Genomic DNA, 20,341 nt, shown 5'->3' with positions numbered 1-20,341 from the left:
CGCATCCCGGCATCCATCCCCGGATCCCCGATCCATCCCGGATTCCGGTTCCCGCATCCATCCCCGCATCCCGGATCCATCCCCGGATCCATCCCCGAATCCCGGCTCCATCCCGGATTCCGGTTCCCGCATCCATCCCCGCATCCCGGGATCCATCCCCGGTTCCCATCCCGCATCCCCGATCCATCCCCTCAATCCCGGTTCCCATTCCGGTTCCCGGATCCATCCCCCCCGGTTCCCATCCCGGTTCCCATTCCGGTTCCCGGTTCCCCTCCCGGTTCCCATTCCCGGTTCCCATCCCGGTTCCCCTCCCGGTTCCCGGTGTCCCCCCGCCACCCCGCTCCCCGCTCCCGGTTCCCGGTGCCGCCGGGCCCGTTCCCCCTCCGGTTCCCCCCCCCCGTTCCCCCCCGTTCCCCCCCCATTCCCCCCCGTTCCCCTCCGTTGCCCCCCCCGTTCCCCCCCGTTCCCCCCCCGTTCCCCCCCGTTCCCCCCCGATGCCCCCCCGGTAGGGCGAGGCCCGCGCCCCCTCCCCCCCCGAGCGGCGATGGGAGCGTCCGGGGGCTGAGCCCCCCCCAGGTACCGGCGGGACTGGGGGGACTGGGGGGACTGGGGGGACTGGGGGGTGCTGGGATGGACTGGGAGGTGCTGGGAGGTGCTGGGGTGTACTGGGATGGACTGGGATGGACTGGTGTGTACTGGGATGCACTGGGCCACGCTGCGATGTACTGGGATGCGCTGGGGTGTACTGGGATGGACTGGGAGGTGCTCAGAGGCACTGGGATGGACTGGGAGGTGCTCGGAGGCACTGGGGTGTACTGGGATGTACTGGGCCACGCCAGGATGTACTGGGATGTAATGGCATGTACTGGGATGCACTGGGATGTACTGGGATGCACTGGGCCACGCTGCGATGCATTGGGATGTACTGGGGTGTACTGGGATGTACTGGGATGTACTGGGATGCACTGGGCCACGCTGCGATGCATTGGGATGTACTGGGGTGTACTGGGATGTACTGGGGTGTACTGGGTCTGCATTGGCTTGCACTGGGCCATGCTGGGATGTACTGGGATGCACTGGGGTGTACTGGGATGTACTGGGGTGTACTGGGATGCACTGGGATGCACTGGCATGTACTGGGGTGTACTGGGATGTACTGGAATGTACTGGGATGTGCTGGGATGTACTGGGATGCACTGGGATGCACGCGGATGCACTGGGCCACGCTGGGATGTACTGGGATGTACTGGGATGTACTGGGGTGTACTGGGATGCACTGGGGTGTACTGGCATGTACTGGGCCAGGCCAGGATGTACTGGGATGTACTGGCGTGCACTGGGATGTACTGGGGTGTACCGGGGTTTACTGGGATGCACTGGGCCACGCTGGGATGTGCTGGGATGTACTGGGATGTACTGGGGTGTACTGGGATGTACTGGGATGTACTGGCATGCACTGGGTCTGGATTGGCTTGCACTGGGCCGTACTGGGATGTACTGGGATGCACTGGGATGCAATGGCATGTACTGGGATGTACTGGGATGCACTGGGATGCACTGGCATGTACTGGGGTGTACTGGGATGCACTGGGATGCACTGGGATGTATTGGGATGCAATGGCATGTACTGGGATGTGCTGGGATGTAATGGCATGTACTGGGGTGTACTGGGATGCACTGGGCCACGCCAGAATGTACTGGGATGTACTGGCATGTACTGGGATGTACTGGGATGTATTGGTATGTACTGGGGTGTACTGGCACGTGCTGGGTCTGGATTGGCTTGCACTGGGCCGTGCTGGGGTGTACTGGGGTGTACTGGGATGCACTGGGATGCACTGGGATGTACTGGGCCACACTGGGCCACGCTGGGATGTACTGGGATGTACGGGAATGTACTGGGGTGTACTGGGGTGTACTGGGTCTGCATTGGCTTGTACTGGGCCATGCTGGGCCATACTGGGATGCACTGGGCCATACTGGGATGCACTGGGCCATGCTGGGATGTGCTGGGCCATACTGGGATGTACTGGGCCATAGTGGGATGTGCTGATCTTTACTGGGCGGTGCTGTGCTGTACTGGTCTGCACTGGGTCTGCGCTGTGCTGTGCTCTTCTGTTCTGCTCCATATTGGGACATACTGGTCCATGCTGGTCCATACTGGGCCATGCTGGGACATGCTGGGCCATGCTGGGCCATGCTGGTCCATACTGGTCCATACTGGGCCATGCTGGTCCATACTGGTCCATACTGGGCCGTACTGGGCCGTGTTAACCTGTAATGGACACTGTGGGGTGTGCACAGGGGATACTGGGCTGAACTGGCTTGGACTGGGCTGAACCGGGCTGGATTTGGCCATACTGGAGTGTGTGGGTCTGTACTGGGCTGCACTGGGCTGTGTGCTGCTGGACTGGTCTGTACTGGTCTGTACTGGGCTGCACTGGGCTGTGTGCTGCTGGACTGGTCTGGACTGGTCTGTACTGGTCTGTACTGGGCTGCACTGGTCTGTGTTGGTGGATGTGAATCAGTACCGGTCCATACTGGTTTGTACTGGTGGGTACGGGTCTGTAATGGTCTGTAGTGAGGGATATGGAGCCTGTGCTGGGCTATACTGGTCTGTGCTGGTCTGTACTGGTCTGTGCTGGTCTGTACTGGTCTGTACTGGTCCATACTGGCCTGTACTGGTCTGTGCTGGTCCATACTGGTCTGTGCTGGTCCATACTGGCCTGTGCTGGTCCATACTGGCCTGTCCCCTGTCCCCACAGGCCCCGCGGCGACGCCCAGACAGGACCAACATGGAGCCCTGAGAGGAGGTAATGGGACCACTGGGAGAACTGGGACCACTGGGACAAGTGGGACCACTGGGATGTCACTGGGGTCACTGGGAGCTGACTGGGATCTAACTGGGATCTCACTGGGGTCACTGGGGTCACTGGGACCTCACTGGGATCTCACTGGGATCTCTCTGGGGTCACTGGGAGCTCACTGGGATCACTGGGGCCTCACTGGGATCCCACTGGGACCTCACTGGGGTCACTGGGAGCTCACTGGGATCTCTCTGGGGTCACTGGGACCTCACTGGGACCTCACTGGGAGCTCACTGGGATCTCACTGGGATCTCTCTGGGGTCACTGGGAGCTCACTGGGGTCACTGGGATCTCACTGGGGTCACTGGGATCTAACTGGGATCTCACTGGGAGCTCACTGGGATCTCGTGGTGCGTGTGGGTCTGGCGGGATCTGGCGCGAGCCGAGAGGATCTCTCGGGATCCCTCGGGACAAACGGGATCCGGGATCGTGGGGGGGGGGTCCCGGTACCCCCAGGATCTGCTGGGATCCGCTGGGATCTGGGGAGATCTGTCGGGATCTGCTGGGATCCGGGGGATCAAATGGGATCTGCCAGGAATCTGCCGGGATCCGGGGGGATCTGTTGGGATCGGGGGGTCTGACCGGCCCCGAGGGATCCAGCGGCTCCTGGTGGGATCTGCCGGGATCTGGGGAGATCTGATGGGATCAGGGGGTCTGACCGGGCCCCGAGGGATCCAGTGGCTCCCAGTGGGATCTGATGGGATCTATTGGGATCCGAGGGGAATCTGTTGGGATCTGCCGGGATCTGGGGAGAGCTGCTGGGATCCGGGGGATCTAATGGGATCGGGGGGACCTGTTGGGATCGGGGGGTCTGACCGGCCCCGATGGGATCCAGCGGCTCGCGGTGGGACCTGCCAGGATCTGGGGTATCTGTTGGGATCGGGGGTCTGACCGGCCCCGATGGGATCTGCCGGGATCCGGTGGGACCCGCCGTGCCCCGCCGCCCCCCGTGACCCCCCCCCGGTTCCCCCCCAGGCGCGGCCGTGGGGATGGCGAAGCTGCTGGTGCCGCTGGTGGTGCTGGGGGCCGTGTCCGGGGCGGGGGTCCCGGTGTCGCCGCCGTCGCCGCGGTGTCCCCCGCGCTGCCTGTGCCCCGCGGCCGCGCCCAGCCCGACGCTGCTGTGCGCCCGCACGGGGCTGCTGGCGGTGCCGCCCAGCCTGGACCGCGGCGCCGTGGAGCTGCGCCTCGCCGACAACTTCATCGGCGCCGTGGGCCGCGCCGACTTCGCCAACATGAGCAGCCTGGTGCACCTGACGCTGTCGCGGAACGGGCTGCGCCGCCTCGCCCCCGGCGCCTTCGCCGACCTGCGCGCCCTGCGGGCGCTGCACCTGGACGGGAACCGGCTGCCGGCGCTGAGCGGGCCGCAGCTGCGCGGGCTGGCCAGCCTGCGCCACCTCATCCTAGCCAACAACCAGCTGGCCGCCATCGACGCCGCCGCCTTCGCCGCCTTCGCCGCCACCGTGGAGGACCTGGACCTGTCGCACAACAACCTGCCCGCGCTGCCCTGGGACGCCGTGGCCGCCATGGGCAGCCTGGCCACGCTGACGCTGGACCACAACCTGCTGGAGCGGGTGCCGGCCGGCGCCGTGGCGCGGCTGCCGCGCCTGGCCCGGCTCGACCTCACGGCCAACCGGCTGCGGGCGCTGCCGCCGGTGCCGGGGCCGCCGGGGCCGGCGCTGGCGGCCGGGGGGAACCCGCTGCACTGCAACTGCGAATTGCTGTGGCTGCGCCGCGTGGCTCAGCCGGGCCGCCTGGAGACCTGCGCCACGCCGGCGCCGCTGGCCGGGCGGCTGCTGGGCGCCGTGCCCGAGGAGGAGCTGACCTGCCGCGCCCCCGCCGTCACGGCCGCGGCCGCGCACCCGCCCGCCGTCACCGAGGGGCAGCCGCTGCGCCTGGGCTGCGCCGCCGTCGGGGACCCCCCGCCCGCGCTGCACTGGCTGGGCCCCGACGGGCGCGTGGTGCAGAACGGCTCCCGGCGCTCGGTGGGCGCCGACGGCTCCCTGGAGCTCCGCGTGGCCACGCTGAGGGACCACGGCGGCTTCACCTGCGTGGCCGCCAACGCCGCGGGCGAGGCGGCCGCGCGCGTCGACGTCGTGGTGGTGCCGCTGCCGGTGCCGCGGGGACAGGACGGGGACGGGGACGCGGCGGCGGCGGCGGCCGCCGAGGCGGGGCCCGGCCCCTCGGATATGGCCCAGGCGGGTGGCAATGACACCTGGGGGGGGCCCGGGGAGCGGCGGGTGGTGGCGGCGGAGGTGACCGGGTCCTCGGCGCGCATCCGGTGGCTGCCGCAGCGCCACGTGCCCGGCGTGCGCATGGTGCAGATCCAGTACAACAGCTCGGCCGACGACGCGCTGGTCTACAGGTGGGGGCCGGGGGTGTCCCTGGGGGGGCCGGGGCGGGTCTGGGAAGGGTCTCGGGGAGGTTTGTGAGGCTCCAGGGTGGTCTGGGGGGGCTCCCGGGGGAGGGTTTGGGGGATCTTGGGGGCTTCGGGCGGGGGGGAAATCCGGGTTTGTGTGTCCTGGAGGGTTCTGGGGGAGGATGTGCGTGTGGGTATTGGGGGGTCTTGGGGGGGCTCAGAGGGGATGTGGGGGATATCAAGGGAATTCTGGATGTCTGGGGGGCTTCAGGGGGGTCCTGGGGAGATCCTAGGGGCACTCGGGGGTGGTCCTGGGGGGTCCCTGGGGATTTTTGAGGTGTTTGTGGGGCACTGAGGAAGTGTTTGGTCAGTGCTGGGGGTCTCTGGCCCGTCTTTGAGGGGTTTTCTACCTCCTGTGGGGGGGGGGCGAAAGGGGGGGGGGGTGCCGGGGTCTCGCCCCCCCCTCCCCCCCGACTCCCCCTCGCCCCCTCCCCAGGTTGTTGCCCCCCTCCAGCCGCACCTTCGTGCTGCGGGATTTGGCTCCCGGGCGCCTGTACGAGCTCTGCGTGTCCACGCTGCGCGTGGTCGGGGACCCCCCCCGCCGCCCCCCGCCCGCTCGGCTGCGTCTCCTTCACCACGGCCGCCGCTCCCCCGGGCTGCGCCGCGCCCCCCCGGCCCCACTTCTTGGGGGGCACCGTCATCATCGTCATCGGCGCCGCCATCGCCGCCTCCGTGCTCGTCTTCATCCTCATCCTCACGGCGCGCTGGAAGGCGGCGGGGGCGCGGCGCCCCCCGCCCGCGCTCACCAGCGTCTGCTCGCAGACCAACGGCGGCCCCCGGCCCGCCGAGACCCCCGAGCTGCCCCCGCTGCCCCCGCTGTCCCCGGCCGCGGCCGGGGGTCCCGCGGCGGGGGGGGCGCGGGGGTTGTTCCCCAGCCACAGCTACCCCCGGCGGGCGCGGCCGCGGCGCCACGGGTCCCTGCCGCGGCTGGACGCGCCCGAGGGGACCCCGCTGGGCCCCCCCCCTGCGCCCCTCGTTCGGCAGCACCCACTGGATGCTGGAGAGCACCGTGTGAGGGGGGGGCGGCGGGAATTCCTCCCCCCCGGACCCTCCCCGGGACCCCCCTTGGGCGGCTCCTCCGGGTGGTCGCGGCGGCTCTTGTGGGGGGGGGGGGGGCGTCCTGGGACCGCCAAAGCTCGCCCGGGTGCCCCCCCGGACCCATTTGGGATCCCCGTGGGTGTCACCGGGAACCCCCCAGGTGTCCCCCCCCAACCTGGGGGTACCTGTATGCAAACCTTTCCCCCCGAAAAACCCGCGTGGGGCCCCCCCCCGACGTGTGCGGGCTGCGCGACACGCGTGGGGACCGCGACGGGGATCGCGACAGGGACCGCCCCCCCCCCCCCCCCCGGGGGACTCGGGTGTCCCCCCCGCCCCCCCAGAGCCGGACGCTCGCCCGGGACTCGCGCGTGTCCCCCCCACGCGTGTGCCCCCCTCGCCCCCCGCCCCCCGAGATGCGCACTTGGGACTTGTGTGTGCGCCCCCAAAATTTTGGTGTGCCCCCCCCCCCCGCCCCGCCCCGCGCGCGTGCCCGGCCCGCCCCCCCCGCGGTGCCTTCGGCCGGGCCGGGGGGGCCCCGCGCACGCCCCCGACATCTCTGCACAGATGACACGAGACCCGCAGCCCCCCCCCCAAAAAAAAACCCCCCTCGTGGGGACGGGGGGGTGGGTAAAAGAGGGGGCCCCCCCGGATGCCTGGGGACCCCCCGTGTGTCCCCCCCTCCGTGGCCTCTGCCCCTCCCGACTCGACCCGGGGGTTCCTATCTGGCTGGTCTGGATAACCCTGGGGGGGCTCCCCCAGCCCCCCCGTTTCCCTCCCAGCCCCATTCCCGCCCCCTCCCCAATGCCTCAGCTCCCCCCCATCTCCCCCCCCCTCCCCAAACGCCGCCCCCCCCCACCAGCCGCCCCCCCCGGGCCCCCCCGCAGTGTTTAACACGAGTTTTTACATTAAAAACCTGTGGCCCTCCCGGGGCAGAAACGCGAGTGTGACTGGAGGGGGTGGGCTCTGACGGGGGAGGGGGGGTCCCGTCTCTCTTTGGGGTTTCATTGCCTTTGGGGGGGTCCCGCCCCCCCCTCTGGGGCTCTCCCGCCCCGTCCGTTCCCCCCTCCGCAGAGTGGGCGGGCCCTGGCTATGCTAATGAGGCGGCAATCCCCGCCCCCTGCGGTTGCCATGGTGACCGCCGCGGGGAGCTCGGCTAGGCCGCGACGGGATCATGAATATGCAAATAGGGGGCGGAGCCCACCGGCAAAACCCCGGCTAATTATGCGCTCATTTGCATACAGAGCCCCTGGGCCCCCAGCCCGGCCTTGGGTCCTGGGGGGGCCCGGGGGCGTCACCTGTGTCCCTTCCCAGGTGAGGGGGGGTGACAGCACACCTGGAGCCCTCTGTGGGGTGGATTTGGGGGGTCCCCAACACCCGAGACCCCTCCTGTGAGCGCTGCCCAACACCGGGGTCCATCCCCTCGGGGGATCCTCGGCCGCTGCGCCCCCTCCTTTTGGGGGGCAGATTTGGAGGGTCCTGGTCCCCCCCCTTTCCAGAGGGCACAGCCGGGGGGAGGACCCCCCACACCTGCGTCCCTTCCCGCGCCCAGGGGGGGGGTCTGCAGCCCTCGGGCCCCCCACACCTGCGTCCCTTCCCGGGCGCCGCGCACACCTGGGTCCCCTCCCAGGGGGGCCCCGCCCGGCGGCCTTGGGCCGGGCTATAACCGACCCCGGCGGCCCCAGCAGGCCTGGGAGGTGACAACAGCGATGGCGTCAGCGCTGCTGGTGACACTGGTGGCCGCGGTGGCCGTGCTGGGCTGGGGGGTGGAGGCCCAGTGCCCCTCGGCCTCGGACCTGCGCCTCGTCAACGGCACCCGGGTGTGCGCCGAGCTCTACGCCGACAACAGCCCCTACTACGAGCAGTGCTGCGCCGGGGACGTGCTGGTGGTGCTGCCGGGCAGCGACGTGCCCTACATGCCCCGCGGGTGGGGCGACCGCGTCTCCTCCCTCGTGGTGGGCACCAAGTGCGAGCTCACCGTGTGGTCGCGCCGGGCCAAGCGCGGCAACTCGCGGAGCTTCAACGCGGGCGCGCAGCCGCGGCTGCAGGAGGTGCGCCGGGGCCTCTTCCACAACTGGAACGACGCCATCCAGGGCTACTACTGCACCTGCAAGTGAGCGGCAGCGCGGGGCGGGGGCGCCGGGGACGGGGGGTGACACCAGGCAATGGGAGGTGCTGTGAGGCCGTGCGGGTCAAGGCGAGACGGTGCGGGTCAGCACGAGCTGGTGTGGGTCAACATGAACTGGTGTGGGTCAACACGAGCCAGTGTGGGTCAACACGAGCCGGTGTGGGTCAACATGAGCCGGTGTTGGTCAACACGAGCCACTGTGGGTCAACATTAGCCCATGTTGGTCAAAATGAACTGGTGTGCGTCAACATTAGCCCATGTGGGTCAACATGAACTGGTGTGGGTCAAGGCGAGCCGGTGTGGGTCAACATGAACTGGTGTGGGTCAACACGAGCCGGTGTGGGTCACCACGAGCCAGTGTGGGTCAACATGAACTGGTGTGGGTCAAGGCGAGCCGGTGTGGGTCACCACGAGCCGGTGTGGGTCAACATGAGCCAGTGTTGGTCAACATTAGCCCACGTGGGTCAACATGAACTGGTGTGGGTCAACATGAGCCAGTGCGGGTCAAGGCGAGCCGGTACGGGTCAACACGAGCCAGTGTTGGTCAACACGAGCCAGTGTGGGTCACCACAAGCCACTGTGGGTCAACACGAGCCAGTGTTGGTCAACGTTAGCCCACATGGGTCAACATGAACTGGTGTGGGTCAACATGAGCCAGTGTGGGTCAACATTAGCCCATGTGGGTCAACACGAGCCGGTGCGGGTCAACACGAGCCACTGCGGGTCAGCATGAGTCACCACGGGCCAAGCCACCCTGGGCCAACCCAATGTGGGCCAAGCCGTGCCCAAGCTGGCCAGGAGATGCTGATGTGAGCTGAGATGAGCTGACACAAGCCAACGTTGGCCAAGCCGAGTCAATACGAGCCAGCGTTGGCCGAGATCCACCACCGGGCACCGAGCCGAGCCAAGCCAGCCTTGGCCCATGCGAGCCAAGCCGGGCCGAGCCGTGCGGAGGACGGGCCCCCTGCGCGCCCCTGCGTGTGCCCCTGGCTGGCAGAGCCGCCCCCTTCGCCCCCTGTGCAGTCAATAAAGCCCCGAAGCAGCAGCAGCTCCAGGCTGGGGGGTCCTTTATTGGGGGGGTCCCCCCACCCCATGGGGATGAGGAGGTGCCCCCTGCCGTGTACCCCCCCAAAGAACCACACAGCACAGGACTCCAAAAGGACACGTGTAATCTGGGGGGGCCCCGAGTCCCCCCGGGGCCCCCCGTCCCGCGCGGTACAAAACGCGACCATATAAATAGAACTTCGTTAAAAAACAAAATCCGTGGGGCCAGGGGGAGTTCCGGGGGGAAGGAACCAGCAAAAAAACCCCAAAATCAACAAAAACAGGCGAGGAGGGCCCGGGGGGGACACACTCCCAATCAGTAGTGTGGTGTGAAGACGGGGGGGCTGTAGTTTTGGGGACCCCCCCCTCTCATGGAGATGCAGGGGGGGCCATACCCCAGTGCCCAAGGGGGGTAGAAAAGAGGGGGCTTAAAAAACAAAACAAAAAAGGGGGAAATGCCCCAAAATGTGTCCCAAAGGAGGGACCAGGATGAGCCCCAAATCTCTGGGACGACGGCCGCACCCTCCCCTCCAGAATCTCTGCTGGGGGGTCCCCAGCTCAGTAGTACAGGTTGGGGGGCCCAGGAACGTCCCAGTCCCGCTCCAGTTTGGGGGTGCTGCTGAGGAGGAGGAGCAGGAGGGGGCCGGGGGGTGTCCCCCAGAGAGGGGGGGTCTCACCGCAGCCGGTGCTGGCGCATGAGGGGCACGATGCAGGCGGGGGGGCCCGCGACCCCCAGGAACGGGTGGCGGAGCAGCTCCGGGGCGCTCGCCCGCTGCGCCGGGTCCCGCACCAGCATCCGCTCCAGGAACCCCTTCAGCGACGGGGACACCTGGGGGGGGAGCCAAAGGGGGTGTGAGACACCCCCAGGACTGCCCAGAAAGGAGGGGAGCCCCCCCCCTCCCCGAGTTACCTTGTGGCCGTTCTTGAGCCGGGGGGGAAGGTTGTCCCGGATCAGCTTCATGGCTTTGAGGGGGGGCTCGTTGAAATAAGGGGGCTCCCCGTCCACCATCTCGATGACCATCACTCCCAGAGACCAGATGTCCACCTGGGGGCGGGGGGGAAGGGTCACCCCAAACATGATGGATTTAGGGAGGAGCCCCTCAAACCCACTCTGTGCCCTCCCTCCCAAACACACAGCCTCCAGAATGGGGGGGGTCTGCAGGGGAGGCCACTTGGAGCCCCTCAAACCCACCCTGGAGAACCCTAAACCAAATCCAAACCCACCCTGGGCTCCCCTAAACCAAATCCAAACCCACCCTGGGCTCCCCTAAACCTATCCCAACTCCCCCACAAGACACCTCAGGGGGGTAGAGGAGGCAGAGATGAGCTTGGGAGCCCCCACACCCCCCTCAGCCCCCTCAGCCCCATCCCAAACCCCCTGAACCCCACCCTAAACACCCCCTAATGCACCCACTAACTCCCCCAAGCCCCCAGACCCACCTCTGGGCCGTAGGGCAGGCGGGAGATGAGCTCGGGGGCCATCCAGTACGGGGTCCCCACCAGGGACCGGCGCCGCGGCACCTCCTTGTTCACTTGGGCGCAGAAGCCGAAATCCGAGAGTTTCACCTGCCAACGGGGCCGGGGCTGGTCAGGGCGGGACCCCACAGGACCCAGGGCAGGTCTGGGGGGATTTCCCGGGGCTCCTACCCGCCCGTCGTGCGTGAGGAGGATGGAGTCGCTCTTGATGTCGCGGTGGATGACGCCCTGGGCGTGGAGCACGGCGAGCGCGCGCAGCACCGAGCGGCACACGGCGGCGATCTGCTCCTCCGACATCCTGGGGAGGGACGGCACCCTGTCACGGCCCTGGCGCCTGCTTGTCACCTCCCTGCCACCTGCCTGTCACCTCCCTGTCACCCGCCTGCCACATCCCAACACCCCGCCCTATCACCTCCCTGCCACCTGCCTGCCACCTCTCTGTCACCTCCCTGTCACCTGCCTGCCACCTCCCTGCCACCTGCCTGCCACATCCCAACATCGCCCTGTCACCTCCCTGCCACCTCTCTGTCACTGCCCTGTCACAGCCCTGTCACCTGCTTGTCACCTCCCTGCCACCTGCCTGCCACCTCTCTGACACCGCCCTGTCCCCACCCTGCCACCTCTCTGTCACCGCCCTGTCACCTGCCTGCCACCTGGCTGCCACATCCCAACACCGCCCTGTGACCTCCCTGTCATGGTCACTGCCCTGTCACCTCTCTGTCACTGCCCTGCAACCTCCCTGTCACCTGCCTGCCACCTATCTGTCGCCGCCCTTTCACTTCCCTGCCACCTGCCTGCCACCTCCCTGCCACCTCTCTGTCACCGCCCTGTCCCTGCCCTGTCACCTCCCTACCACCTGCCTGCCACATCCCAACACCACCCTGTCACTTGTCACCACCCTGCCACCTCCCTGTCACCTGCCTGCCACATCCCAACACCACCCTGTCACCGCCCTGTGACCACCCTGTCACTGCCTGACACCACCCTGTCACCTTCCTGCCACCTGCCTGCCACATCCCAACACCTCCCTGTCACGTCTCTGTCCCCACCCTGTCCCCGCCCTGTCACCACCCTGCCACTGTCACCTCCCTAATACCTGCCTGCCACATCCCAACACTGCCCTGTCCCCGCCCTGTCACCTCCCTGCCACTGTCACCGCCCTGTCACCTCCCTACCACCTGCCTGTCACCTGCCTGCCACCTGCCTGCCACCTCTCTGTCACCGCCCTGTCACCTGCCTGCCACATCCCAACACCGCCCTGTCACCTCCCTGTCATTGCCCTGTCCCCGCCCTGTCCCCGCCCTGTCACCTCTCTGTCACCGCCCTGTCACCCGTGCCACTGTCACCTCCCTGCCACCTCTCTGTCACCACCCTGTCACCTGCTTGTCACCTCGCTACCACCTGCCTGTCACCTCTCTGTCACCTCCCCGTCACCCGTGCCACCCCGCCGCCCCGGTCACCTGGTGTGGGTGACGATGTCGGTCAGCGCGCCGCCCTCCAGGAACTCCATCACCACCCAGAGCTCGTCGCCCACCAGGTAGCTGTTGTACATCTCCACCACGTTCTCGTGCTGGTGGTCCCGCATGATCACCACCTGCGGGGGACAGGGCACGGGCGTGGCACCCTGGGGCTGTCCCCGGGGGTCCCCAGGGCATCCTGAGGGGATCCAAGGGGTTCCTGAGCGGATCCAAGGGGTTCCTGAGGGGTCCCCAGGGCATCCTGAGGGGATCCAAGGGGCTCCTGAGGGGATCCAAGGGGTTCCTGAGCGGATCCAAGGTGTTCCTGAGGCCCTCACCTCGTTGAAGAGCAGCTCCCGCCGCTGCTGCTTGCGCAGGTCCATCTTCTTGACGGCCACGAGCTTGCCGGAGCCGCGCACGGTGGCGATGCAGACGACGCCCGTGGAGCCCTCGCCGATCTTGATGAAGTTGTCCAGGTACGTGCGGGGGTCGCCGGGGTCCACCACCATCTGCAGCGCCGCCCGGAACTGCTCGTGGGACACGCGCTGGGGCGCCGCCGCGGGGGCGGGCGCGGGGCCGGGGGCGCGCGGGGCCGGGGGCTCCGGGGCGGGGGGAGGCGGCTCCGGGGCTTTGGGGCGTGCGGGGCCGGGGGCGTGGGAGGCGCCGGGAGCGGCGGCGGGGACCGGCCCGTTGGGGGTCACCTCCTGCGGGCGTCCCGGGCGGTGCTCGGCCTGTGGGGACAGGGGAGAGGGGAGTCAGCCCCCGGAATTCCCGCAGGAACGTCGGGGGATAGCGCCGGGGCCTCGGGGCAGAGGCCGGGAGGAAGGGCTGAGTGAAAAAGGGGAAGAGACTCTGGAGCCACGGATGCAGCACCAGGATGGAAGCATGGAGCTGGCGGATGTGAGGAAGAGGAGCAGAGGAGCTGCTTCTGAGGAAGAAGAGAAGAGGAAACTGCAGCACTGGGCAGGGAGGCGGCGGCCCCTGCACGCCCCGATTCTGGGAAGCTGCGAGGAAGAGGAGCAGAGGAGCCGCTTCCGAGGAAGAACAGGACAAGCACAGCGAGGAAGAGGAAGCAAGAGAAGAAGAAACCGCTCCGGAGCCAAGGATGTGACCCCAGGGAAAGAAGCTGCTGCTGATCCCCGCGGAGCATGGGAAGCTGTGAGGAAGAGGAGCAGAGAACCCACTCCGGAGGAGGAAGAAGAGCAGGACAAGGAAGAGGAAGGTGAGGAAGGGCCTGGGGACACCCCCTTTACCTGGACACTGCCCCCCCGGCCGGGGTCGGTGTCGGCGCGGGGGTAGGTGTGGAAGGGGCGTCCGGGCGCCGTCTTCAGCCCCGCTCCGGGAGCGCCGGGAGCGCCGGGAATGTCGGGGGGCCGCAGGTCGGGCCCCGAGAGCGGGCGCTGCTCGCGGGGCGGGGGCCGCGGGGGCCCCTCTCCGGCCGCGCTGGATTTGGGGCGGCCCCCGGGGCGAGGGTGCGGGTGAGGGTGGGGGGGTTCCTGCCCGGCCGCGGCTTTGGGGTCCTCCCGCCGCCGGGGCTGGGGGGGGCTCGGCTCCGGGGCCCCGCGGCGGCTCCTGCCGGGCTCCGGGCGCGGGCAGGGCGGTCCCGGGGCCAGGCCGTTCTCCGGGGGGTGCCGCGAGGGGCAGGGGGGGCTGTCCCGGCGCAGAGAGTTGGAGCGGGACACGGACACGGCCTCCAGCCCGTCCAGGAGCCACGCCAGGGTCCCGTCCCGGCCCCCGGGGGTCCCATCCTGGGGCCCTTTGGAGCCGCGCACGATGGGCTGCAGGAAGGGGGAACACACGGGGAAAATGGGGAAAAAAAAACCAAAAAAACAACAGAAAGATGACATGGAATGGCTGCAGGGGATGGCAGGATGGGCAGAGCGGAGGGGGCTTGGCTGGGGCGCCCCCAAACTGATCACAGGTGACCCCCAGGGATTGGGGTCCCCCTCGCTGGGAAGGCCCCAAAATTTTGGGGTGTTTGGTAGGGGGGGAACTGGGGGACATCAGAACTGAGGTGGGAAGTGGGAATGGGGGGGATGTGGGATTTAATTGGGAGCACACACAATGGGGAAGAGATCAGGTGGGAATAACCCCGAGTTCCTACAGGGTGGGCTGGTTCCAGGTGTGGGGAAGGGTCTCACCGGGGGTTCCCTGTCCTGCAGGACCCAACCGTCACCTCCCTGCCCCAAGACTCCCAAAATCCTCCCAGTCTGACCCCAAAGAACGCCCAGGACCCCCTTACACACTCCATAACCCCAAATTCCCCCAAACCCACCTCGGGAACTAAATGAGCCCCCACCTCCCCCCCATCCCAAAATCCCCCGATCCAAGAACCCCCAGTTTGGCTTTTTGGGAGGCAGGAAAGGGGTGGGACCCAGCTCCCACCTCCCTGACCCCCAAATTCCCCCAGTTTGGCTTTTGGAGTGGCCAGCACCCCCTTACCTGCTCCATAACCCCCGGATATCGCTGTTCCAAGACCCCAAATTCCCCCAGTTTGGCTTTTGGAGTGGCCAGCACCCCCTTACCTGCTCCATAACCCCCGGATATCGCTGTTCCAAGACCCCAAACTGCCCCCAATTCAACCCCAAGGAGCACCCAGACCCCCGTTACCTCCTCCAAGACCCCAAACCCAGGAGGGCGACCCGGCCCCGCTGTCCCCACCCCACAACTCCCCAAATTCCCAACGCTCCCGGATCCCTGCACCTTGTGCGCCCCGCGGATGGCGGTGATGCAGGCGGGGTCCACGAGGGGCTTGGGGCGCCGGGCGGACTCCTCGAGCAGCCCCTGCCACTGGCGGGGCAGCCCCGTGAAGCGCTGCTCCGAGGGGTCGTAGCCCGTGTGCACCCGGTGCTCGAAGTTGGACGGAGCCGAGATCTCCACGCGCTTCTTCTTCTTGGAGAACATGGCCCGGGACGCGCGGCTGCGACGGGAACGGGACAGAACCGGGTCAGGGAACGGGACAGAACCGGGGTTAGGGGATGGGAATGGAACAGAACCGGGTCAGGGGAGGGGACAGGACCGGGTTAGGGGATGGAACAGAACCGGGTTAGGGGATGGGAATGGAACAGAACCGGGTTAGGGACAGGGAATGGAACAGAACCGGGGTTAGTGTCACGGAATGGAACCGGGGTCAGGGGATGGGACAGAACCGGGTCAGGGGAGGGAACAGAACCGGGTTAGGGGATGGGACAGAACCGGGTTAGGGAACGGGACAGAACCGGGTTAGGGGATGGGACAGAACCGGGTTAGGGAACGGGACAGAACCGGGTTAGGGGATGGGACAGAACCGGGTTAGGGAACGGGACAGAACCGGGTTAGGGAACGGGACAGAACCGGGTCAGGGGAGGGGACAGAACAGAACCGGGGTCAGGGGAACGGGACAGAACCGGGTCAGGGGATGGGAACGGGACAGAACCGGGTCAGGGAACGGGACAGAACCGGGTCAGGGGAGGGGACAGAACCGGGTCAGGGGATGGGAATGGAACAGAACCGGGTTAGGGAATGGGAATGGAACAGAACCGGGTTAGGGAACGGGACAGAACCGGGTTAGGGGACGGAACAGAACCGGGTCAGGGGATGGGACAGAACCGGGTTAGGGGATGGGAAATGGAACAGAACCGGGGTCAGGGGAGGGGACAGAACCGGGTCCTGGGATGGAACAGAACCGGGTCAGGGGATGGAACAGAACCGGGTTAGGGGATGGAACAGAACCGGGTTAGGCGATGGAAATGGAATAGAACCAGGTCAGGAAATGGAACAGAACCGGGTTAGGGGATGGGACAGAACCGGGTTAGGGGATGGAACAGAACCGGGGTTAGGGGATGGAACAGAACCGGGTCAGGGAATGGGACAGAACCGGGGTTAGGGGATGGAACAGAACCGGGTTAGGGGATGGAACAGAACCGGGTTAGGGGATGGAACAGAACCGGGTTAGGGTCAGGGGATGGAACAGAACCGGGGTTAGGGAATGGGATCAGTGCCCACATCCCACAGTCAGCGTGAATTAAATTGTAAATGTTGCTGGGATGGAACACATTGGAATGGATGTGAAATCCTGCTGCAGGAATGATTTCTGTCCATCCATTGGCCACTTCTGTCCAAGATCCCCCACTTTTATCCAATTACTTCCCATCTCTCCCCAAGTCCAAGCTTGGAAACACCAGAAATTCCCCCTTGGAAACGGGATTAATCCATTGGTTACCTCATCTGGACCAACAAACAAATTTTAAAAATTTGTTAAACAATCTAAAAATGTGCCTGGGTGGGTTAATTTTTCGCACTTCCACTGCTTCTCCCAGCGCCAATTTCCTGCTGTTTCCTCCCATTTTTCCCAGCTCCTCAGGTCAATCCCATTTTCCAGGCTCCAGAATCACGCTGCTTCCAAGGTTTTCTCAGTTTTTTTCCCAACCTTTGAGGTTTTCTCCTTAAATCAGTGATCCATCACAAAGCTTTTCTGCTCACCCACTTCGACCCCAGCGAAAATCTGTTGGAATTCTGAATATTCCCCATTTTCCATCCTAGGCTGATCCCTTCCACCTTCCCAGGACACTTTTGGGATCCTCCCTGGATTGCCAAAATCCCATTTTCGGATAAAAAATTCTTCTGATTTGGGGAAATCACAGTTGAACTTGGAGTGGGAGGATTAAAATCTGCTGCACTTGGGCTTTTCCATGGGAAATATCTGAGGATGATCCAGGTCAGCCAGAATGTCGGGGAGGTGCAGCACCTGGGGCCTCTGGACACCAAATCCTCAGGATTTCACCCCAAAAATCCCCTTTTTTTCGGATGGTTGGGGAAAACCCGGCAGCACTTGGCTGAGGGGTCCTGAAGAATTCCAGAGGGTGGGATGCAGGCCAGGAGAGGGTGAAATTATTCCTCAGCCCTTCCCAGGTCGCATTCCTGGGATCCCAGCGGGGTTTAATCAGTGACCGATTAACACGGAACTGAGTCCACACCGGGTGGAATATTCTCGTGTTTTCCCTAAAATTCCCCACAAAATCCCCCAAATTCCCCCCAAACCATCGGCACTCAGGCTGTGTCCTGGTGGGAATGTGCTGGCAGCTTTGGGATGGAAAAGAAAGGGAAAAGAAAGGGAAAAGAAAGGGAAAAGAAAGGGAAAATAAAGGGAAAAGAAAGGGAAAATAAAGGAGCACAGCAGTGCATTCCCACAAATCCCAAATCCAGGAAAATCAGATGCTGCTGGGCAGGAGGGCGTCCTTAAATGGAATCTTCAGCAAATTTTGGGACTTTCAGTCCGGAGCTGGGGGAATTTCAGGAAAACAAATGCCCAGGGTGGCATCACAGCGTTCCAGACACGGTGCTTGGCTTCATTCCCGAATTTCAGTATTCCCATTTTCCCCCTCACTTTGTAGAGCTGTCCATCCACGCCATCTCTCCTCCCTTTGCCCAAAATTGCTCCATTTTCACCTAAAGCGGGGCCACACGGAACCAGAGTCCTGGGATGATGGGGAGAGCTCCCAGGCGGATCCCAAAGGGATTTCCAGGAAATCCCAAGGGATCCCAAAGGGATTCCCAGGGAACCCCTGCTCCAGAGCCTTCCTGGGATCCCTGGGGGGACGTGGTGAGAAAATTCCACCAGATGAAAACTCACCTCGTATTCCCACCGCTTATTCCTGTTTTTTTTTTTTCCCTAAAGTTCCCTGAATCCTGGACTCATGCTGGGTTTGATCCTTTCGGGAAGACGAGGGAAGATCCAAAGTCTCTGCTGGAAAATCCCTGACCAGCTTTTTCCTTTTGGGGAGTTATTTTCCTGGTGTCAGCCGGGACAGAAGGAGACTCCAAACCCCCCAAATCCACATTTTCCATGAAAATCCTCCACCTCCAGGGGCCCCGCCGGGAATCTGGGATCCTGGGGGAGCAGCTCCTGATGCAACAGGGGCAGATCAAAGCGTCGGGAAAACTCCGGGAATTCCGGGAGGAGCGGTGAACGCGCCTTCTCCCGATCCGCACGGCGATCCCGGAGCTCTGAAATCCCGCCGGGAGCAGCTCGGGGATTTTTCCTTCCGCAGAACCCGCCCGGGAAGCGGCGCCGGAGCTGCGGGGTGATTCCCGCACGGGTCACATTCCCGGGAAAGGGGAGGCCGCCAGGGCCGGAGCGCTCCGGCCGGGAAGGGCGGGTTGGACTGGCCCGGCTGGATCTGCCGGAGGAGGAGGAGGAGGAAAAGGAGGAGGAGGAGGAGGAAGAGGAGGAGAAGTGTCGGTCTTTGCCCGGAGGAATCCCGGAATTCCAGGAATCTGGTGACCCACGAGGAGCCTCCGAAGCTCGCCAGAACAGGAAAAAAATCAGGGAACCAGAAGATCCGAACTCCTGGGAAAAGGGAATCACTCAAAGCTTCCGTGACCACCGGGAGGAAAACCAGGACGGGAGAGAAGGGAGAGGGCAGGGAAAGGAGGGAGGAGCGGGAAAAGGAGAACCAGGAAAGGGGGAGGAAGGACAAAAGTGTGAAAGGAAAAAAGAAAAAGAGGAATTCTGGCGGAATTCAGCTCCTATCCTGCAGCAGGAAGTTTCCCCGGAGCTGGAAGTGTAGGGAGTGGGAGGCAGGAACATCGGGAATCTCCGGCTCGGGGCAAAGGAAAGGCCAATTAAAGATGATCCAATTAATCAGTTAACGATGCCGTCCGTCCATAAAGATCCAGTTCGGCAAAATCCAGGAAAACGGGAATTCCCTCTCGGGGCTGGCTCCAGAAATTCCTCCCAGGGGTCCAGGGAACCCAGGTTTCATCCCACAGGAACGAACAAATTAAAAGATTAATTAAAGCCACGGGCAGGAATGCCCTTGGAATTTCTTCCTGGGAAATCCAGAGAGATTCCCGCTCATCCCGGTGACCACATTCCCACCTTTTACCCCCAAACCCCGGCGGGGAATGGTGGGAGCAGGAAGGGTTTGGTTATTTCCACGGGACTGCTGGATCTGGATATCCACATCTGGATATCCACATCTGGATATTCCCCATAAACCAAATCTCCACTAAATTCCAAGCCGAGCGCGGGTCAATCCATCCATCCCACCATTACTTACTTGAAAATTCACTAAATTACAGAGAAAATACAAATAAAAGCCCAATTTCAGAGGGTTTTTCTGATTTTTTTCTCATTTTCCATTGAGGAGCGGCGACAGGAGCACCACAAAAACCACTGGGGATGGCGATTTCCCTTCCCACAGCGCCAAAATTTGGAGAAAACGGTGTTTTTGAGGAGTTAGGATATTGTTGAGGAGTCCTGTGCCCATCTGCCTTGGAGTTCCTGACCCAAATCCACAGGAAACGCTGGAAAAATCCATCCCAGGGCTCTGGATGATACCCCCACCAAATCCCCGTGGGATAAAAAATTCTGAGAATTAATTCCGGATCCGTTTCCTACCTTCCACGAAGGGAAAACTTTCCTGCCTCAGCTCCGCGTTCCGGGTCCTCCGGGAAAAGTGCTGCACGGGAAGAACGGAATTCCCTCAGGAGCAGCCCAGACTTCCCCTTTCGGGGCGCCTTTAGGGCGGGGGGCGGTTGGAATTATATTCCGATGCTCCCCGGGAATTCCAGCTGTTCCTACAGCTGTTGCTGCCGCCCCCCCAGGGATTCGGGGAGCCTCAAACTGCCCCCAAGCACACTCCCAATCCCCCACCTCCATCACCACTGAAATCCTAGGCCCTGGTGGGGGGTGTCCAAACCCTAGATCTCCCCGAAATCCCCAAATTCCGCCCGAGCGCCCTCAGCCCCCCCGGGGCCCCCTCAGGCCTCACTCGGCCGCCGCCGCCGCCATGTTGGGAGCGAGGCACATCCGGGTCCTCCCACGCCCGCGTCGCCGCGGCGACAGGCCCCGCCCTCTGGAGGCGGGGACAACGGCGGAGGGGAGTGGTCATCCATATATGGGCAAGTGGGGGCGTAAGAGGAGCCGAATATGGGC

The 20,341-nt window shown here is 64.6% G+C and overlaps 3 protein-coding genes across 3 annotated transcripts; 2 read left to right on the top strand and 1 right to left on the bottom strand.

The window, feature by feature from the left end:
* The first annotated feature begins 516 nt into the window (after positions 1–516).
* LOC117011401 (leucine-rich repeat and fibronectin type III domain-containing protein 1-like) lies at positions 517–6,621 on the top strand. Its single transcript, XM_033086759.1, is given in 6 exon segments — positions 517–576; positions 2,766–2,813; positions 3,843–5,229; positions 5,720–5,800; positions 5,802–6,237; positions 6,239–6,621. Coding segments are annotated over 4 exon segments (1,950 nt in total). The 5' UTR covers positions 517–576; positions 2,766–2,813; positions 3,843–3,856; the 3' UTR covers positions 6,299–6,621.
* Positions 6,622–8,027: 1,406 nt separating this feature from the next.
* SYCN (syncollin) lies at positions 8,028–8,435 on the top strand. Its single transcript, XM_033086754.1, has one exon. The coding sequence runs from the start codon at positions 8,028–8,030 to the stop codon at positions 8,433–8,435; it is 408 nt and encodes a 135-aa protein (XP_032942645.1).
* A 1,163-nt stretch (positions 8,436–9,598) lies between these two features.
* PAK4 (p21 (RAC1) activated kinase 4) lies at positions 9,599–20,253 on the bottom strand. Its single transcript, XM_033086763.2, has 9 exons — positions 20,178–20,253; positions 19,805–19,865; positions 15,127–15,343; positions 12,762–13,154; positions 12,427–12,560; positions 11,138–11,264; positions 10,931–11,056; positions 10,401–10,535; positions 9,599–10,319 (listed from the first exon to the last, which is right to left on the bottom strand). The coding sequence occupies exons 3-9, from the start codon at positions 15,325–15,327 to the stop codon at positions 10,164–10,166; spliced, it is 1,272 nt and encodes a 423-aa protein (XP_032942654.1). The 5' UTR covers positions 15,328–15,343; positions 19,805–19,865; positions 20,178–20,253; the 3' UTR covers positions 9,599–10,163.
* Between the last annotated feature and the right edge of the window lie 88 nt (positions 20,254–20,341).

Source organism: Catharus ustulatus, unplaced genomic scaffold, assembly GCF_009819885.2.
Source record: "Catharus ustulatus isolate bCatUst1 unplaced genomic scaffold, bCatUst1.pri.v2 scaffold_132_arrow_ctg1, whole genome shotgun sequence".
NCBI lineage: Eukaryota > Metazoa > Chordata > Aves > Passeriformes > Turdidae > Catharus > Catharus ustulatus.
Note: the sequence above shows the minus strand (reverse complement) of the source record. Positions and strands in the feature narration are given on the sequence as shown.